Source organism: Rhinatrema bivittatum, chromosome 4 (assembly GCF_901001135.1).
Source record: "Rhinatrema bivittatum chromosome 4, aRhiBiv1.1, whole genome shotgun sequence".
NCBI classification, from domain to species: Eukaryota; Metazoa; Chordata; class Amphibia; order Gymnophiona; family Rhinatrematidae; genus Rhinatrema; species Rhinatrema bivittatum.
This window is the reverse complement of record NC_042618.1, coordinates 474026568-474046467: the sequence shown is the minus strand read 5'-3', so window position 1 is coordinate 474046467 and position 19900 is coordinate 474026568. Positions and strand designations below refer to the sequence as shown.

The following is a 19900-nucleotide window of genomic DNA, read 5'->3' as shown; positions in this document are numbered from 1 at the left end:
TATGATAGAGGTCTACAAAATAATGAATGTACTTGAACAAGTTAATGTAAATCAGTTATTTACTTTCTCTGATAATAGGACTAGAGGGCACTCCATGAAGTTAGCAAGTAGCTCATTTAAAACAAATCAAAGAAAATTCTTTTTCACTCAGCACATTGTTAAGATCTGGAATTCATTGCCAGAGGATGTGGTTATAGCAGTTAGTGTAACTGGGTTTAAAAAAGTTTTGGATAAGTTCCTAGAGGAAAAATCCATAAACTGCTGTTTCGGTAATTAATAAGCAATAGTAGCTTGTGATTTATCTAATGTTTGGGTGCTTGCCAGGTACTTGTGACTTGGATTGGCCACTGTTGGAAACAGGATACTGGGTTTGATGGACCCTTGGTCTAACCCAGTATGGCATGTTCTTATGTTCAACCTGAGGAAGAGCATGGAGACCTGGGAGGAGCTGAGGGAGGCCTTCAATAGAAGAGCCTCTCACCGACATGGGTTAAGTAGTGCATGGGGGAAGCCAGTATGGATTGAGGTTGGGTAAGTGATGAATGGGGGGGTCAGTAGGGGCTGCGGTTGAGTAAGTGATGAATGGGTGGAGCCAGTATGGATTGAGGTTGGGTAAGTGATGAATGGGGGCAGGGGTAGTAGGAACTGGGGTTGGGTAAATGATGAATGGAGGGAGCCAGTAGGGGCTGGGGTTGGGTAAGTGAATGGGTGGGTCAGTAGGGGCTGGGGTTGGGTAAGTGATGAAAGGGGGGAGCCAGTAGGGGCTGCGGTTGGGTAAGTGATGAATGGGGGGAGTCAGTAGGGGCTGGGGTTGGGTAAGTGATGAATGGGGGGGGGGTCAGTAGGGGCTGGGGTTGGGTAAGTGATGAATGGGGGGGGGGGGTCAGTACATACCGTGTATGTACTGACACCTTATACTCTCTGCACACCATGTTTTTGTACCCCTCCCCCTGTTTAACATGCCATGTAACTGAATCATTCCATGTATTTTCTCTATCATGGTATACGTTATCTGTAAACCGATTCGATGTGCAAATGGCTATCGGTATATAAAAGCCTTTAAATAAAAATAAATAAATAAGTGATGAATGGGGGGGGGGGTCATTAGGGGCTAGGGTTGGGTAAGTGATGAATGGGGGGGTAAGTAGGGGCTGGGGTTGGGTAAGTGATGAATGGGGGGGGTCAGTAGGGGCTGGGGTTGGGTAAGTGATTAATAGGGGGGTCAGTCGGGGTTGGGGGTGGGTACGTAATGAATGGGGGGAACCAGTAGGGGCTGGGGTTAGGTAAGTGATGAATGGGGGGTCAGTAGGGGCTGGGGTTGGGTAAGTGATGAATAGTGAGGTCAGTAGGGGCTGGGGTTAGGTAAGTGATGAATGGGGGTCAGTAGGGGTTGGGGTTGGGTAAGTAATGAATAGGGGGTCAGTAGGGGCTGGGGTTAGGTAAGTGATGAGTGGGGGGGGTCAGTAGGGGCTGGGGTGAGGTAAGTGATGAATAGGGGGGTCAGTAGGGGTTGGGGTTGGGTAAGTAATGAATAGGGGGTCAGTAGGGGCTGGGTTAGGTAAGTGATGAATGGGGGGTCACTAGGGGCTGGGGTTGGGTAAGTAATGAATAGGGGGGTCAGTAGGGGCTGGGGTTGGGAAAGTGATGAATGGGGGATCAGTAGGGGCTGGGGTTGGGTAAGTGATGAATGGGGGGTCAGTAGGAGCTGGGGTTGGGTAAGTGATGAATGGGGGGGGTCAGTAGGGGCTGGGGTTGGGTAAGTGATGAATAGGGGGGTCAGTAGGGGTTGGGGGTGGGTAAGTAATGAATAGGGGGGTCAGTAGGGGTTGGGGGTGGGTAAGTAATGAATGGGGGGGAACCAGTAGGGGCTGGGGTTGGGTAAGTGATGAATGGGGAGGTCAGTAGGGGCTGGGGTTAGGTAAGTGATGAATGGGGGGGGGGGGTCAGTAGGGGTTGGGGTTGGGTAAGTAATGAATGGGGGGGAACCAGTAGGGGCTGCCTAACCCTTCCCTCCTAGGCAGTAGCCCTGGGTGACTTGTCCTCAGTGCGAGAAGACAATACTTCTCGCACTCCATGTAATCTGAGGTGATGTTTCGACTAACATCGGTATAGAAGACTCTTTAAATAAATAAGTAAACAAACAAATAAATAAATAAATAAATCTCCTGTAGAGCAGGTCCTGCTATACCAGGTTGATGTTCTCCAACTGGGAGACCTTTCTGATCCAAGGCAGCACTGGGGCTGCCAGACTGGATTTGGGATTCAGCTACTATGTCCCTGAAGGTCTCATCAATGTACCTCTCTGTCTGCCTCAGCTCCTCCAAGTCTGCTACTCTAGCCTCCAGAGATTGGATCGTTCCCTGAGAGCCAGGAGCTCTTTGACCGAGTGCACACATACAATCTCTCACCGGCGGGTAAAAAATCATACATGTGACACTCAATGCAAAAGACTGGAAAGCCCCCCTCTTGTTGCTGGACTGCTGCCTTCATCTTAGTTTTATTGAGTTCCTAGTTAAGTTTAGGACACTAATTGAGTTGGAATTAGATTACTTTAAATTTACAGGTGTATTTACTAATTAATTTACTAATTAATCTGCTAGTTAAGTTTAGGATACTAAGGGCCGGATTTTCAAAAGCCTACACATGCCGGGCCTATTTTAAAAGGCCTGGCCATGCGCATAAAGCCCCTGGCTGCGTGCAAGTCCTGTGGCTTCGAGAAAGGGGTGGGGAGGGGGCAAGGTGGGAGGGTCTGGGGCAGGGCTAGAGGCCCACGGCACAGCGGCCATTTGCTGCTGTGTCGGAAAATCGCATGCCAGCAGGCTGCCGGTGCACACAACCTGCACCTGCTTCAAGCAGGCAAAAGAGGTGAGTTAAAACTTGGTGGGGGGGGCTAGATTAGGGCTAGGGGGCAGGAAGGTTAGGGGAAGGAGTAGAAAGGATAGATTAGGGGGTAGAGAAGTTCCCTCCCAGGCCGCTCCTAAATTGGAGTGGCCTGGGAGGGAACGGGGGAAGCCGTGTGCACCCCCTTGTGTGTGCCGACCCCCGATTTTATAACATGCATGCACGTTATAAAATCAGGCGTCCGTGTGTGCGCACTTGCGCAAGTTTATAAAATGTACCCCTAGGGAGTTAGAATTAGAGTACTTTAAATTTACAGGTGAATTTAGTAATTAATCAGCTAGTGTCCTACAAGGGGATGATTAAACTTTCAGTAAGGGCTGGTGCAATAGTATGATTTAGAAAGAGCCTGATTTATTTTTAATGAGAACATGTCTCCTGCCTAAAAACCAAGGGTTGAATGGGTAGGAAAGACAGACACTAGAATTAACTACTTCTGGCTTACTTATTATCTCAGACACACACAAACTATATATCCCTCTATTTCACCTTTCTCCAAACTTTTTTAAGTCCAAAGATTTCCCAAAGCTAAACTTACCAATCCTCTTTAACCACCATTAAATTGATCTTCACTCCAAGAATTGAAGGGTTTGAGATTGGCGTGCCATTAGGCGAATGCTTCCAATCCTCTTCTACTGCAAAGGGTGCGTGGCCTCTGGAAGCTGGGGCTGTGAAAGTCAATCCCTGGATCGCTTGGGGTGACCTCTGGACTCTTCTCTCGGGGGATGCTGGGAACAGTATGCAGATGAGCCTTCCGGTCCTCCTCTATTGCAAAGGGTGCGGGGCCTCTGGAAGCCGGGGCTGTGGAGTTCAATCCCTGGATCGCTTGCGGTGACCTCTGGACTCCTCTCCCGGGGAATGCTGGGAGCAGTATGCAGATGAGCCTTCCGGTCCTCCTCTATTGCAAAGGGTGCGGGGCCTCTGGAAGCCGGGGCTGTGGAGTTCAATCCCTGGATCGCTTGCGGTGATCTCTGGAGTCCTCTCCCGAGGGATGCTGGGAGCAGTATGCAGACGAGCCTTCCAGTCTTTGGTGTCTTTCTTCTAACTTGTTCCTAATTCACTTTAAAACTAAATCCTCAATCATAAAAAGATCCCATGCTGGCATCTCACTATTAAAGAACTGCATGATCATAGCGGGCTTCACGCGGAGTCAGACGTTTGGAAGCACTTTTTCACATAGAGGGCAGGATTTATAGGGAAAAGTATAGCTTGTATTCCAAAACTACAATAGTGTAAGTAAATTTGACAAAAACAAAAGGAGATGTAGGATCGTAACCAGAAGCAACAGACACATTATTATATCTCCCCAACAGAAGTGTTTAAAGAAAACTTTGGTAAACAGAAGACAGCGCTTCTACAGGTCACAAGTACATCAGCAAGACCCAAACTCCAGCTGTTCTCAAGCAGATATTTACAAGTTTACCTCATAGGACATTGCTCTCATCTTCAAGATCTTTACACCACAAATTAAAGGCTGAAAATGAATTTTGCCTCAAAACTGCATCTCAATCAAATCTGATTTAGCATTTTTAATAAGATAAAAGTAATTAAGTTCTGCAGCCTTTCACAACATAAGGACCTGCCACGGGACGCAGTCATACATGTGGCAAGTTTGGTAACTTAAAATTGTAAATCTACAACGATTTACAGTTTGGGTTTTCAAAGAGGGAAAAGTTAAGGTTTTGCGCATTTTTGGTGGAAACGTAAGAACAAAGCTAAACAACGGTAAACACATCACTCAACACAAATTACTCAACAGGAGGACTTGGCTGCATCATGCTCGGGAGACCTAAATCGCAAACCAAATTGAATTTGGTGGTCTGTCATGTGACAACTAATGAACATTTGTCTAGAGACAAAGTTACCGCATAAGTATGCATGATTAGGTCTCTATAAGCACGAACCACAGCATTGGAAAAGCACCAAACTCAGCAGAGAAAGATCCTGACCTGTCAGGGAATGTGGGCCTACTCTTCCTATGTAAGTGTCTTATAGCACATCCGGAAATATTTAACCCTGTAGAATGGTTTATTTACTTAAAACTCCAAACTGGGAAATCAGATCTTCACTTGAATTACAGCACGCTGCAGTAAACTTCTCACCCCAGAGCGCTACAGAAGACACTGGAGTGGGGAGTCCCGTGCACCAAGGCCGATGGGGGTCAAGCTCATTACAAAGCTGACACATTTGGTCCTTGGAGGAAGACCCTGTGGTTGCAAACAGATTGAGCAGAAAAAGAAAAGGGAAAGATTCAGACTCTGACCGGGCTTCGCTGACAGCCAGGGATTCGGTTAATTGCTAGCATATAGATACTGAAAAATTCCATGTGCACAGCGTTAGAAGTATCCTCAGGGTTTTCAAGTCAAAAGAATAATATCCCAATTTTTCTTCAACAAAGAACGTTTGGAAAGTTAATTACTTCCATCTTCCTATTTTTGGAGCTTTTTTTTTTTTTTTTTAACGAACCGCTGCCAAACTGAGGTTAAGAGAATTCCTGTTTATGGCCACCCAAGAGACTTTGCATTGCCCACCGAAAATATTCAGGGCGTTTTGGGAGACAAATGAAGAGCGGCTCGGGAGTTTTATAAACGTCTAGGCGCAGCAATGGAGAGCATATTGTAGGTGTAAATTACTAATGTTATCATTAAAACAGAGTCAGCTGGGTCCCTAAATAGCACTAATAATACAACAGGATTTCATTGCCAAGTGGCTTTTATATCTAATCAAGTTAAGCACTCTGGGCACGAACTAATCCAGAAAGATGTGGGAGACAGAGTTCACTACTGAGGCTGGAGATACAGAGGTGAACTCTCACAAGATGCGCATGTAAAAATATGGCACATGCAGGCCAGTATATGCGATTTTAAAAACTGCAACATGCGTGCGTAAATCAGGCAGCACAAGTAAGTTTATGCGTATAAAAAGGGGGCGGGCCAGGGGGGTCAATATCTGCTATGTTACAGCCTGCCAAAGCGATGCGAGCCAGACCTTTGCTTGTGCGCATTTACTCCTGCTCAGTGTCTGGTGCAGGTTATCGTAAACATCTTAAAAATGAAAAAATGCCTGCAGAGGGGTCTGGGTGATATGGGGGGGACCTCAGGGGGGTCTTCACGAGCTGCAGATGGACTGGGCGAGCTGGTAGGATAATTGGTAAAGCTGTTATAAAATCCCCTGGCGGGGGGGGAGGGGCAGTAAATGCGTCCGAATAGCGCGAATAAAATTTTATGATGGTAACTTTAAAACGAGCAGGTGCGCGTGCCCATATATATGCGTAGGTGAGCGTGGGCACCCATGCGCTAGAATTTTATATCGTCCGCAGAAGTGCGTGCGCATTATCTAAAATATGCCTAGCGTGCATCTGTGAACGTGCACATATATTTTATATTGCGCGCACAAATGCACACACACCCTATGGTGGTAACTTTCATACTGGTATGCAGGCGCACACACTGGGGCACAGACATTATATAATTTGCATGTGTACATGCACATATGTTATAAAATGGCCTGGATGCGCATCTAATTTTAAATAGGCGCATGTCTAGGTCCACAAATCCTGCTCCTACCACATAAGTTGAGGAATTTTAAAAGGGGTGTGCGTTCATGCCATTGCCAGTTTCCCCAGTTTGCCCAGTTAACAGCTAGCTCCTCCAAGCCCCTCTGGTTGAATAGCTTACCCTCCCCCCAGGTACCCCAGACCCTAGCACTGCTAGTTTTTTATTTTTTTAAACTTACACCTCATTCCTAGCAGAAATAAACTTACATGGCTTCTAGTTTTTCACTCTGCAGTCCTTCCAGTTCGCACAGGCCCAAGCGCGTAAATATTTACATGCGCACCTCTTGCCCATGCCCTGAAATGTCCACGCTCCGCCCATTTTTGAAAACTTTTCAGACGTGCACGCAGTGGGAGACACGCGCGCATCTGGGTGGCGCACGCTTCCCCCAACTGAGACGCATGCCGGGCTTTTAAAATTCACTTTTCTAGAAAATGCACTTAAATCTACCCAATAACATGTTGCGTATCTAAAAGATATGCGGCATGCATTGTCAACATAGCCAAATAAGTTTTGACTCATCCGGGTAAGTGCTGGCAAAAGACAGAAAAGGCTAAAAAAAAAAACGCTACTCATCTGACGAAGTAGTGCTGTTTAAGACTTATTCGGCTATGTAAGATAGCCAAATAAGTAAAAGCAAAGCACTGCATAGCCGGATAAGTAAGATAGCACATGTATGTTTGGGGTTTATAAAATAGCAGTTGTGCGAATATGTACTATTTGCATGCTATATGAGCTAATTTGTATGTGTGCAACTCTTTTAAAAAAACAACCGTGTGGAGATCTATTACGGTATTTTATAATCCGTGCACATCAGGTACGTGCAGATTATAAAATAAGCATGTGTCTACCCCCTAACATACGTGCAGATGTCTGCAATGCAATGAAAATGCCTACTTTTTCTATCTAATTGAAAACAAACATACTTTTGTTTTATGCGCAGAAAGAAGATTGTGACTTCCCTGCGTGAAGCTATGTTTGTGGGTGGAAATCAGCATATTTTAAAACACGCGCGCAGAAATCTAAATCCGCAGTTTGCCGAAACCTCCACGAGTTCACCTAGTCCTTCTCCAGGTCATCGAGACGCTTCTGGTTTTTCGCTCTGCAATCCCTCCGGTTCACCCAGACCTCGCAGTTAACCAACAGTAAACAGGACGAGCCTGAATGATGCAAGATACTCAGCAGGTGTAAAATTACGTGTAACCTCCTGTTCCACTCTGGGTCACCCTCCCGGCCTTGGGGGAAATATCTCTGGGGCCATGAGCTGGGGGCGGGGCCCAGGGCTGAGCCAGGGACACTCCCGGGAAATAAACCAAGGTCCACTCAGTAACTGCGCTCCAGCATAAATAATAGTGTCCAGAATACAACCTGGTGAAACAACAGCACAGGAAGTCCTAATAACAAAACAAAAATCTCAGTTCTTAATCTAAATCTTCTCTTCTCTCAGCAACAGTTACTTCTTTTTCTTTACACTGTATTTTCTTCGGCCTACCCTGGCCCTCTCTTCCTTTCCATTATCGAAATTAGAAGGAAGACATTTCTCTGTTTCTGCAGACAGGGATCCATCGCGCCCTGCAGAGTCTTTTCTGGCACAGTTTGCCTCCTGGTCCAAGCAAGTTCCCACCACAGTTAAGTACAGGATTCTTTAAATCTTCAACCCAGTATTGCCAAATTCTTAGTTTCCTTTCCTGCAGGCTTCCTGAGACTCTGGCTGAGGCTCTGTGCCCTACTCCCTGCTTCTCCCTGGTTGTAACCCTGGGAGAGGGTCACAGCTACATTCTGAGTTTAGATCTGCACACCCTGGAGAAGCCCCAAACCAAGTATAGTCAGGGTTTGTATAACCTTCTCCTTCAATCAAACCTTCAGGGGCTGCACTGAACTGCCAGTCAGGGAGCTATCTGTAACACCCTCTGATCAAAAGATGACCTTTAAGCCCTGGAACATTCTCCATTTACTTCAATGCAGCCTTTGTACCCTTTGTAGACTTCCCAAAGGGGAAATCTCCACTTTATCATTGCACATACTTAGATTAGCAACATTTACACTTCTGTGGCACAGAGGGGCCACATCTGCAAATAACTTGCCAAACGTGTTTATAAAATAGTATGTACACAAATACAAGCTACGTGCATGCATAAATGCAAATTTTACATGCGGAAATGTTTTGAAGATTGAACCCTAACTTTTTCATTTTAAAAACATATGCATGTAAAGTGTGCACACATTAGCAGGAGTTTGCACTTACATTTGCTTTGAGAAGTACCACAGTCTGCTGGTAAAAAGTACCCGCAGCTGAAAGTTATTGTACAGAGCTGACAAATCTGATTAGATGCTAAGTGAAATCTGCTCTGTCAGGGAACCTTGAAGTGTTAGCACATATGGTGTGACCTTGAAGACACAACAGCGAGGAATTTGGCCACCCATGGTCCTAAATAGCTTTTGGGTGTGGGGTGGGGTGTTCTTAATAAAATGTTGTGCTAAACTTTAATGATCTTATTTTCTGCCACACCACATTTAATGACTGTTGTGAAATTAACATTGTTAGAATTCATTTGTTATGGATTGTCTACCATGTTTTAAATATTGCAGTGCAGCAATAAAGTTTATAAATCTGTTCAGCTTATGCTTCTGAATTCAAAAATGCATTTTTTTTTTAAGGGAATGTTCCAAAAACTTGATTAAACTTCCACCAATTGTAAATCTCAGATTAATGGATTCTGTTAACGGTATTAAACCAGTTTTTGACTGTGGTGCCGTAGCCAAACACATACTTTTCCTCTGCACTCAGGCAGGCCCAATCCACACAAGTGGGTTATGCACGTCAATAAGCAGATGCAGACAGAGTAAAAAGCTGACGTCACGGGTATATCAGCCCTGCCCCCACATCAGCCCGCCAGTATTTTCATTCTCCAGCAGATGGTGGACCTGCATGTCCCTACCGAGGATTCCTTGTAGTAAAATATATATATATATATATATATATATATATATATATCTTACTAGATAAACGAAGCTTGACTGACGTGCCGCAAATGCGCAGTAGAGACCAGCTCTACCGCGCATGTGCGGGCGAGCACGTCGGTCTCAGCCAGCGTCAGAAAGAAAAAAAATGGCGGCGTCCAGTGGCGGTAGCGAGCGGCGGCGGTACCGGCAGCGGGCGGTAGCGAGTGGCGGCGGCGGTAGCGACGGCGGTAGTGGGCGGCGGCGGCGGTAGCAGGCGGCGGCGGTAGCAGGCGGCGGCGGTACCGGCAGCGGGCGGTAGCGGGCGGCGGTAGCGGCCAGTAGCGAGGGAGGGAGAAGAGAGAGAGAGGGAGGGACGGAGAGAGAGAGTGGGAGGGAGGGACTGAGTGGGAGGGAGGGACTGAGTGAGGGGGAGGGACTGAGGGGGAGGGAGAGGGGGGACTGAGGGGGAGGGAGTGGGACTGAGGGAGGGAGTGGGACTGGGAGAGGGAGGGAGTGGGACTGAGGGAGAGTGAGTGGGAGTGAGAGAGGGAGGGAGAGGGGGGAGGGAGTGACTGAGTGAGAGGGAGGGACTGGGGGGGAGGGACCGAGTGAGAGGGAGGGGGGACTGAGTGAGAGGGAGTGAGTGGGACTGAGGGAGGGAGTGGGACTGAGGGAGAGAGAGGGAGGGAGTGGGACTGAGGGAGAGGACGGAGGGAGTGGGACTGAGTGAGAGTGAGTGGGACTGGGTGAGTGAGAGGGAGGGAGAGAGGGGGGAGGGAGTGAGTGAGACTGAGTGGGAGGGAGGGACTGAGTGAGAGGAGAGGGAGGGTGGGGAGGAGTGGGTGAGGGAGGGAGGTAGGGGGTGGTGAAGAGTGAGGGGAGAGAGAATGAGGGGGAGGTGAGAGACAGAGGGATGTAGCCCGTTTTAACGGGCTTAACGGCTTGTATATAAATAAAAGAAAATAAGAAAGGAGACATATGCAAGCATCGCCTGAGCTCCTGAGGTGACACCAGCTGAGCGTCTTGAGTCCAGCAGCCTAGTCAGGCATGGACTTAAAAAAAAACCAAGCAGTTGGAGGATGAAGGAGGCTCAGCAAGGCCTTTGCCCTCTCCCCCGTAGCCGGAGACCCGTTCGTGCTCTCAGCAGGGGAGCGCTGAGCTCAGATATAGGAAAGCTTTTAAAAGAAATAAATGCATCACTAAGGGAAGTTGTATTTCTCCTATTGCTTCCCATTACCGGGTCTCCCTCCCTCCGCATTCGTCGGCGTCTTTTCTCCTTCTTCCCTCTGACTTCTCTGGGGGGGGTTTAGTGAGGTGCAGAGGTGGCACAGGTTCGGCAGGTTGAGCAGCCTTTGGCTAGGCCCTGCTCCCAAGCGTGGTAGGCCGTGGTGGCGTTTCTTTCCTGCCCGCTTGGGTGTCTGCATTCTTGCCGCACAGCGATGTGATGTAGGCGTGCACATGCACACCTATTTGTGAACATAAGGCCGCGGCCTATATTTATGCATGCAGGTTCACGTACCTTATTTTAGGCACGCAAATTGTCGAATACAACTAAGTGCGGGGAAGTATGGTGCCAGTGACAAAGAAGTCTAAGCACCTTGCCGATGGGGATTTGAATTTCTCCCCTCTGGAAGAGAGGGAAATTCCCCCGGATTTAGAGCCACATAAGACGCTGCTCCATTTCTTTCATAGAGATTAGTTGCTGGGTGTGTTGTCTCAGATTCTGAAGACGCTTGATGTGGATGGGGATGACTCTACGGATGCATAAAAGAAGGACCCCATATTGGTCACCCTACACAAAGTATCATGTTCCTTTCCCCTTCTAGAGACAATTCAAGAGTTGATTGACCTTGAATGGAGCACTCCAGAGGCAAACTTTAAAGGGAGGCATGCATTAGCAGGTCTCTACCCCTTGAATCCAAAGGCAAGGGAACAGTTACGTTTCCCAAAGATGGATGCGCTGGTATGTTCTGTGATGAAATGGACCACCACTCAGGATAGGAGAATTGAGGCTATCCTTAATCAGGCCTTTGAGGCCATGGCAAAGATTTTACATATTGCTTCTTGTTGCTCCCTGGTGGCTTGGGCTAGATTGCATTTCTCTCAGAAGGCTAAGGGAGTGGGGTCAGCTGGCAAAACAGAAATGGAACCGGGAGCAGCCTTCTTAATTGATGCTGGCTGTGATCTTGTTCGCAAGGTGCCAGAGGGGTGGTTTTCTTGATAGCAGCTAGGCATCAGCTGTGGCTGTGAAATTGTTTGGCAGACACAATTTCCAAGTCCAGTCTCACAAGGTTACCCTTTAAGAGTTCTCTTTTATTCGGCAGTGAGTTGGAGAAAATGGCAAATAGAAGGGGAATCCCAGGTCCCTCATTTGCCGGAGGATAAAAAGTGGGCCTCTCGTCCCTTTGGGACAACTGACTGCTCTAGATAGTACAGGCGTTTTCACCCTTATAGGGGTTCGACTACTCAGAGGCCTCATCCCTTTGGTAGATCTCAGACCTTTCAGCCCAGAAAGCCTCAGAAGGATGCAGGCTCCAGGACTGGAGTGCCTCGATCTTCACAATGAAGGTGCACAAACTCACCTACTCGTGCAGGAGACAGGCAGGCATCTGTCTTGCTTTTATCAGATGTGGGTCCAGATCATGTCGAACTAATGGGTCGTGGAGTTTATAAAGGACGACTATACTCTAGAGTTTCTTTGCAGTCCTCCGGATGCCTTAATGGTCTCTCCCTGCAACTCTCTACAGAAGAGGGTGACAGTAGAGGCTTCGCAGGCTGTTGAATTTGGAGGCCATGATTCCTGTTACCGAATCACAAGAAAATACAGGTCGCTATTCCATTTATTTTATCGTACCCAAAAAGGAGGGGTCTTTTTGGCCCATTCTGGATTTCAAAAGTGTCAATCGACATTTGTGGGTGACTCATTTCCGAAGGGGAACACTGCGCTCCATAATAATGGCAATGCAATCAGGGGAATTTTTCACATCTCTGGACCTGATGGAGGCATATCTGCATATTCCCATTCGCCGGGAACATCAACAGTTCCTGTGGTTTGCATTCTGGGACGCCATTATCAGTTTCAGTCCCTTCAAGCTGGCCACTGCACCCAGGACCCACTCCAAGGTCATAGTAGTGGTAACGGCATTCTTGCGCAAGGATGGCATCCTGGTTCATCCGTATCTGAATGACTGACTGATTCGGGCCAAGAGCATGGAAAAGAATCTCCTGGCTTCTCACAAGGTGATCTCCTTACTGCAAAATGGTTACCCTTATGTTACATAAGGGTTACTCCACAGCCGGTCCAACATTATGGAACTCCATTCCCCCCGATCTTAGAATGGAACCCAACATTTCAACATTCAAGAAAAGACTCAAAACGTGGCTGTTCACACAGGCCTTCCCTAACTCCAACTCCATCTAACTCCATCCATCTCCATCTAACTCCCTTCATGCAACAAGCTCCGCTAGCATTAGCGTTAATAGCCACCTTTCATAATGTTATTTATACTTGTATATAACTATCTGATCTTCATTTCCTCTCTCATTCCAAGTTATTGTTTTCCTTGTTATATGTAACTGCTTTTCTGCACTATTGTTTAAATGGTAAAGTTTATTATAATTTCACCCCTGTTTCTTGTGAACCAGCATGATGGGACCACCGTCTTGAATGTTGGTATATAAAAAACTTAAATAAATAAATAAATAAATAAAATAAGATCTAGGCTGGTCAGTGAACTTGGTCAAGAGCAGCTTACAGCCATCTCAGATGCTGGAATATCTAGGCATTCATTTTGATGTGAAGCAGAGCAGTGTATTTCTGCTAGACAATCACATACAGAAGTTGATTGCTCAAGTTCAAACCCTAAGAAGGACTATTCACCTGACAGTGTGGTCTTATCTACAGGTTCTGGGGTTGATGGCAGCCTCATTGGAGGTTATCCCCGGGTGAAAGCACACATGCGGCCTCTTCAACGCACACTGCTTTCCCAGTGGAGTCCGCAGTCACAGGAGTACACAATGAGGTTTCACTTGCCATTGAAAGTGAGCATCCAACTGCAGTGGTGGTTACAGGTGGATCGTCTCAGGAAGGAAGTTTCCTTGGAGACACCAGATTGGTTAGTGCTCATGACAGATGCTAGAGTTGATGGTGCAAGGTCATTGGAGTGCCGAGGAGCATCAATGGAGCACGAACCGATTGGAAGCATGTGCAGTCCAGCTGGCATATTTGAAGTTCGCCGACATTATCTAGTCAGGCTAATGTCTGACAATGTGACAATGGTGGCTTACATTTATTTATTTATTGGTTTTCTATGCCAACGTTCATAAACAAATATCACATCGGTGTACAGCTTATTTATAAATGCCCTATTAAAGGCATTTGAATAAAAGACAATCAAATAGAAAGAAATACATAAGGTATTAAGAGTTAATGTTTAGCACATCTTAAAATTATAAAATTACATCAATCTTCAGGGTGGAACATGTGTCGGAGGAGATAGATGCACTCATGGTGTGGCACAGCAACATATGCAAGACATATCTGCCTCCCACATTGCCGGAAAGGACAATGTAAGAGCCAACTTTCTCAGCAGGCAGAGCTTGGACCCAGGAGAGTGGAAGTTAGCAGATGAAGCCTTTCAACTCATAGTGGAGCACTGAGGTCACCCATATCTGTATTTACTGGAGACCTCCAGCAATGCGAATGTTCCACGGTTCTTCAGTTGCCGAAGGGATCCAAGAGCACTGGGTGTCAATGCTCTTGTTCAGGTGTGGCCATGGGGTAGAGTGTGTTATGCCTTCCTGCCATGGCCACTTATAGTCGGGATTGTTCGAAAGATTGCAAGCCAGACCATAACCATACTTCTGGTGGATCCAGATTGGCCCCGGAGGCCATGGTATGCCGATCTGCAGAGGTTGCAGTTGGACAGTCTTCGCAGGCTGCTGCTCCTGCAGGATCTGTTCCATCATGGGCCCTTTGTGCATGATGATCTGGATAGTTTTGTTTTATGGTTTGACTCTTGAGAAGGCTGGGTGGTTGAAGCATGGTTATTCTTCTGCAGTAATTTCCACTTTGCTCCAGGCCAGAAATTTTTCTACATTTCTGGCTTATATTAGAGTTTGGAAAGTTTTTGAAGCCTAGTGTGAGGAGCGAGGTTTGCAGCCTCTCAAATTAGAAATTCCATTAATTTTGGAATTTCTACAGGAAGGTTTGCTTAAAAACTTGGCCCTTAACACCCTGAAGGTTCAAGTAGCAGCTCTTGCTTATTATGGGGGGGGGGGGGGGGGGGCGTGAGACAATGGTGGGCCTTGCCTTCTCATCCAGATATGCCCCAGTTCTTGAAGGGAGTTAAACATCTCCGTCCTCCCTTATGTGGTTACCAGTACATCTCTGGGACTTTAATCTGGTTTTGAATTTCTTGGTGGGTCCTATCTTTCGATAGCTACATGTTCTCTCCTTGTGGCTATTTACCTTAAAGATGTTTTTTTCTTGTGGCAATCTGTTTAGCTCATCGGGTTTCCAAGCTGCAGGCTCTATATTGCCATGAGCCATTTCTGCGCATGACTCTTGGGGGCAGTACAGCTTTGGGCTGCACCTTCATTTGAATCAGTCTCTTTCCCTGCCCATGCTGGACAGGGCTAAGAGTTGAGAGTGAGTATTGTCTTTTGAGTGCTTTGGATGTCAAGCGGAATTTGATGCAGTACTTGAAGATTACTAAATCTGTCAGAAAGTCTGATCAACTGTTTGTGCTCCATAGTGGAGGTAAACCGGGTGAACCATCGACATGGGTAACTATAACCCGTTGGGTTAAAGAAGTCATCACTGCCGCCTATGTGGAGGCCAATATTCCTTTGCCCAAGCATGTTAGAGCGTGTTCCACTTGGGCGCAAGCGGTAGAGTGGGTGAAGCTACGATTACTGTCTCCTGTTGAGATTTACTGAGTGGCGATGTGGTCATCCTTACACCATTTTTCCAAGCATTATAAAATCTGGAGCACATGTGCGTGTGGCCCCTGGATTTTATAACATGCGTGCGCCAGCACACACATGTTTTAAATCGGCACATCCATATGTGCGCGCTGGGAAGCGCGTGGACATGGACGCACTTTTGCTTCTTTTAAAATCTAACCCTAAGCTAACAATGCAGCAATCTTAATGATAACACTCACAGTTTTGTGTCTTTCTCTCTTGGCGTCTTAGGTTTCTCTCTGTGTCCTCCCAAAATTCCCCGTTGTTTGCAACCTCCCAGCAGGTTCTCCTCTTTTCCCAATGACCGCTTGTATACACCCACAGGCAAGGAACTAGAGGGCAGATTGTAAGAGCTAGGGGCCTTGCTCCATGCTTGCAGCATGGGAAGCGACAGGAAGTGTGGGAGAGGGTGGAATGGCAGCAGCAGCTGTGGCTGCAAAGGGCATGGGGCATATGTGCTCCTGCCCAGGCTTACAATATACAGTATCATCTCCTAAGGCAATAGATTGCCACAGTAGGACTGATTCATGAGTTGCCATGGATGTTCCCCTAATTCCAGCAGAAACACCAGCAAGATTCCCATGGGTTACCCGAACCAGCTGAAGATATTCAACACAATATAATTCTGGCTTAAAATCATTTACAAAGGTATGTATTATCATAAGAACATAAGAAATTGCCATGCTGGGTCAGACCAAGGGTCCATCAAGCCCAGCATCCTGTTTCCAACAGAGGCCAAACCAGGCCACAAGAACCTGGCAATTACCCAAACACCAAGAAGATCCCATGCTACTGATGCAATTAATAGCAGTGGCTATTCTCTAAGTAAACTTGATTAATAGCAGTTAATGGACTTCTCCTCCCAGAACTTATCCAAACCTTTTTTGAACCCAGCTACACTAACTGCACTAACCACATCCTCTGGCAACAAATTCCAGAGCTTAATAGAGCACTATGTAAAAAAAAATAGTTACATGAACGAGAAAGTCACGCTAGCAGGACTACAACACAATTTATTAATAATATTGCTGTCAAAAACTATATTCTAACATAATTGTAGAATACCTTATACCTAAACAGGATGCTGGGCTTGATGGATCCTTGGTCTGACCCAGTATGGCAACTTCTTATGTTCTTAACTATGTCCTCCTTACATTTTTGTTCCATGTACTTTTTTAGGATTCTCTTGTATATATAAAAGTCATAAAAATTCTTTTACTATTGCAGTGTGTTTACATTTTGTCTTCAAGCTTGAAACAGTTCAGTAGTGAAAGTCTTATGTGTGTGACCCCGAAGATTTGTGGCTGCTCAGTCCTTAAATTTCTTACCATTAAAGACATGCAAACACCTCATAACTCAATACAAACCAGACAGGGTTCAGCCTAGTTCGAGTCTGATAGATATTTTGGTTTTCACCCTGAAAGCAAATCCACTGATTTCACAAAATCTGCTTCAGATTTTTGGGAGATCCAAAGGGGATTTTCAGATTTGCTCCTTAAAAAAAATAATTTCGGTGAACAATTCAGCAAAACTTTGCAGTTTTTCCTGATTATAATAATAATATTTTTTTTACGTTCAGGTATTTCCCTGACCTATACACTCATTTTGTGGACATTTCTATATCTCTCCTGGCCACAGCTCCATAGTAGTGCCACATCTAGTAGCGCTATAGAAAGATAAATAGTAGTTGGAAAGAAGAATCAGCTTGAACAGTAATGGTGAGAAGCTACTATTTTCGTATGACTACAGTAGAAGAATTCTGAGAAGTCAGTTAGTGTTGCAGAAAGAGAACAGCAGGAAGAAAACCTGCAATAAAAATCACACATAAGTGAAGCCCGTAAATGTGCGGTAGTAATGGCGATTCATTTGCACAGCCATAAAAGATTGGCTCCCCTCTCAACTGACTACATTTGTATTGGAGTCTGGAAAGGAGAAGGACTTACGGAATTCCAATTTCGAACAGGTTGTTCTGAATGAGTTGCTTGCCCAACATGATGATGCTGAGTTGTATACAGAGCTCCATCAAGCAGCCCCCCGGGGCACACTGCAAGAGGGAGAAAAGCAGGACGGGGTAAGCATGGAGAGCTTCCAGGAAGCACCCCTACATTCACGGTCCTTTCCCGCCCTACTTACCTCTTCTACCCGATAGTCGTGGAAGATGTACGCATAGCTCCCTGGGTGCCCAACAAACCTGAAAATAATTATAATGCAGATTTATACTTCCTGCATAGGCCATCCGTCTCCTCAAAATCGCTGTCACTTCTAACTAAACTTTCCTGAGCAACTCATTTGAAATATTCTTACCATGCTTCTTGCATGCTGTAACTGCACAGTGGCATAGTAAGTAACCACAACTGATGCTAGACAAAGATGACATATGGAAGAATAAAGGAGAGGGGAGCCTATCTGCTGCTAACTAAAATTTCAGACAGGAACCAGCACCCTCCCCAGCTGAAAGGTGCACAGTGAAATGTAACCTTTCCATTCCTGTCATTGTCGTTGTTTAAGTATTTTGGTTTATGGTCCCCAGCCGATGACTGTACTACAGTAAGTTGGGTGCCAGATCCCAGCCCTGGTTGTGACTGAGCTAGAAACCAGAAGAACAGGAAGAAATTTCCAAGTCAAAAAAAACCCCAAAACATTTTGAGTGCTTCCCTTTGATAGAAAGCAGCAAACATCCAGGGATGGTTTTCAGTTTGCTGCCGAGGTATTAGAGTAGGTGGCTCTGACTGTACTTCTGGATCAGACCTTAGACAATAGAAACATAGCTGTGGCTCCTCTGAAATCCGAAGTGGCTAACCCTCTCTCTTCTGGCATAAAGACTGCTACTAATTTCATGCTAAAGCAATTTTGTTTTAATGGAATTTGTATTATATCATACCTTCCTTTAAAAAAGGCAACATAAAAAATGGATGCATAGGAATTCACAAACTTCAATAGGAAAGCCTTCAAGATCAATCTTTCTTCAAAAGTCTTCTCTGTTTTGGGTACCTCTACAAAAGAATAGATGGACAGTATATGTAAATATATAGATCAGAATTTATTACGTCACAAACTGATTTTAGTTTTGATTTACTTTAACAAAAACTACTTTTTTTTTTTTTTTTTTACAAATTAGCTAACCTTTACTGGCTATTAGGCTTGAATTGCCGAACAGAGGCATCCTATTAAATATGGTGTTTTGTAACTGCAAAGTGCCTCCTGGAATCTTAACCTTGTGGTTGATGGTAAATTTGGTAAAACAGGTTTCTCATCCATAATTTATAAGTAGTGCAGATGGACTTAAGAGGTTTAATTAAACCACTTTCAAGAAGGGTCCTTCACGACTCATTTTGTAGCATTAGAAGTGCCTAAATATCCTTGACAACTTTCATAAAAAAGCCAGAACCTTTAATTGTATTGATCTCTATAAAAAGATGAAAAATAATCTAAGCATATTTTTCTTCTAAACCCTCCATTTGAATTTCTGTATTGGACAGGATGTGGATGGACTAGAATTTTCACTTTACCGATTTCAGTCAGCCATTTAGCTACAACCCCGTAAATCTCATCCAGGATAAGAATCACAACCAGATTGATGACGACAGCAGTTGCAGTAACAGTTACACGGACATTGGATCTGGTCCCCTCGTTTGTGCTAACTGCCAGGGCCGCCGCTATAGTGATTCTATAGATAATCACGCCAAAGACCGCTGAGAACGTCAATGCAATCTGTAAGGAATAAAAATAAGCAGGTAAATGTCACGTCCAGGTTATGGGTTGGGTTACATCTGTTTTACATAGTAGGTGATGAAAGGAAAAAGACTTATTCTATCTACATTGCCAAGGATACACCCCAGCTGCCAGCCACAGAGCATGACTGATTGCAAGTTATTTCTTCATATCCAGGAGAGTCTGTGTTCTCTTCCTCGTTACTACTCCACCATCTTTGGTAGAAGAGCATATAAGATCCCCTTTCAGTTTCCTCTCACACCCTACCTTCTTCATGTTTTGCCACAAAGCTCTGTCTGGTCATTGCCTAAATATTCCTTCCTCCCAGGTCCCTTGCATAGCCTTCCAGACAGACCCAACTACGTAAGTGCCCGGTTTCCTCTAGGTCTTCTAGAGGTCAATTTTTAAAGATATCCATTTTATGTAAGTTAGCCGGATAAGACTAACTATGCTGCTGAATATCCCTGTACTTGCCACTGCTTAGCCAGAGAAGTTACATCTGGCTAAAAGGTAGATTTTAAAAGGTCTGTGCGCATGCCCATAAATGCGCATATCTCGCCACACACAAAAATATGCTATTTTATAACCTATGCATGTAAGTTATAAAATTCTCCATGTGAAGAGAGAGAGAGAGAGTGAAAGAGACTTTCTTTATAAGGCTAAGCCTGACACTCAATAAAAGGACCATTGTAAGGGGGGCACTTTGATTTGTGGTGAGTTTTCGGGAGGTAGGTTGGGGTAAGGGGGGTGTTACAGACACATTCAGAGGAATTCCTTGTAAAACTGACTTCATTAAAGAATTTAGTCCTTATAAGTGATGAAAAGGA

At 45.5% G+C, this 19900-nt stretch overlaps 1 protein-coding gene across 1 annotated transcript in view; it reads right to left on the bottom strand.

The window, feature by feature from the left end:
- ANO2 (anoctamin 2) overlaps positions 1-19900 on the bottom strand; it is a 421412-nt gene that overhangs the window by 70830 nt on the left and 330682 nt on the right. The window contains exons 16-19 of the mRNA XM_029597539.1: positions 18872-19073; positions 18244-18355; positions 17496-17553; positions 17306-17406 (exon numbers count right to left, since the gene is read on the bottom strand). Coding sequence (XP_029453399.1) covers positions 17306-17406; positions 17496-17553; positions 18244-18355; positions 18872-19073 — 473 coding nt within the window. The remainder of the gene's footprint in view (positions 1-17305; positions 17407-17495; positions 17554-18243; positions 18356-18871; positions 19074-19900) is intronic.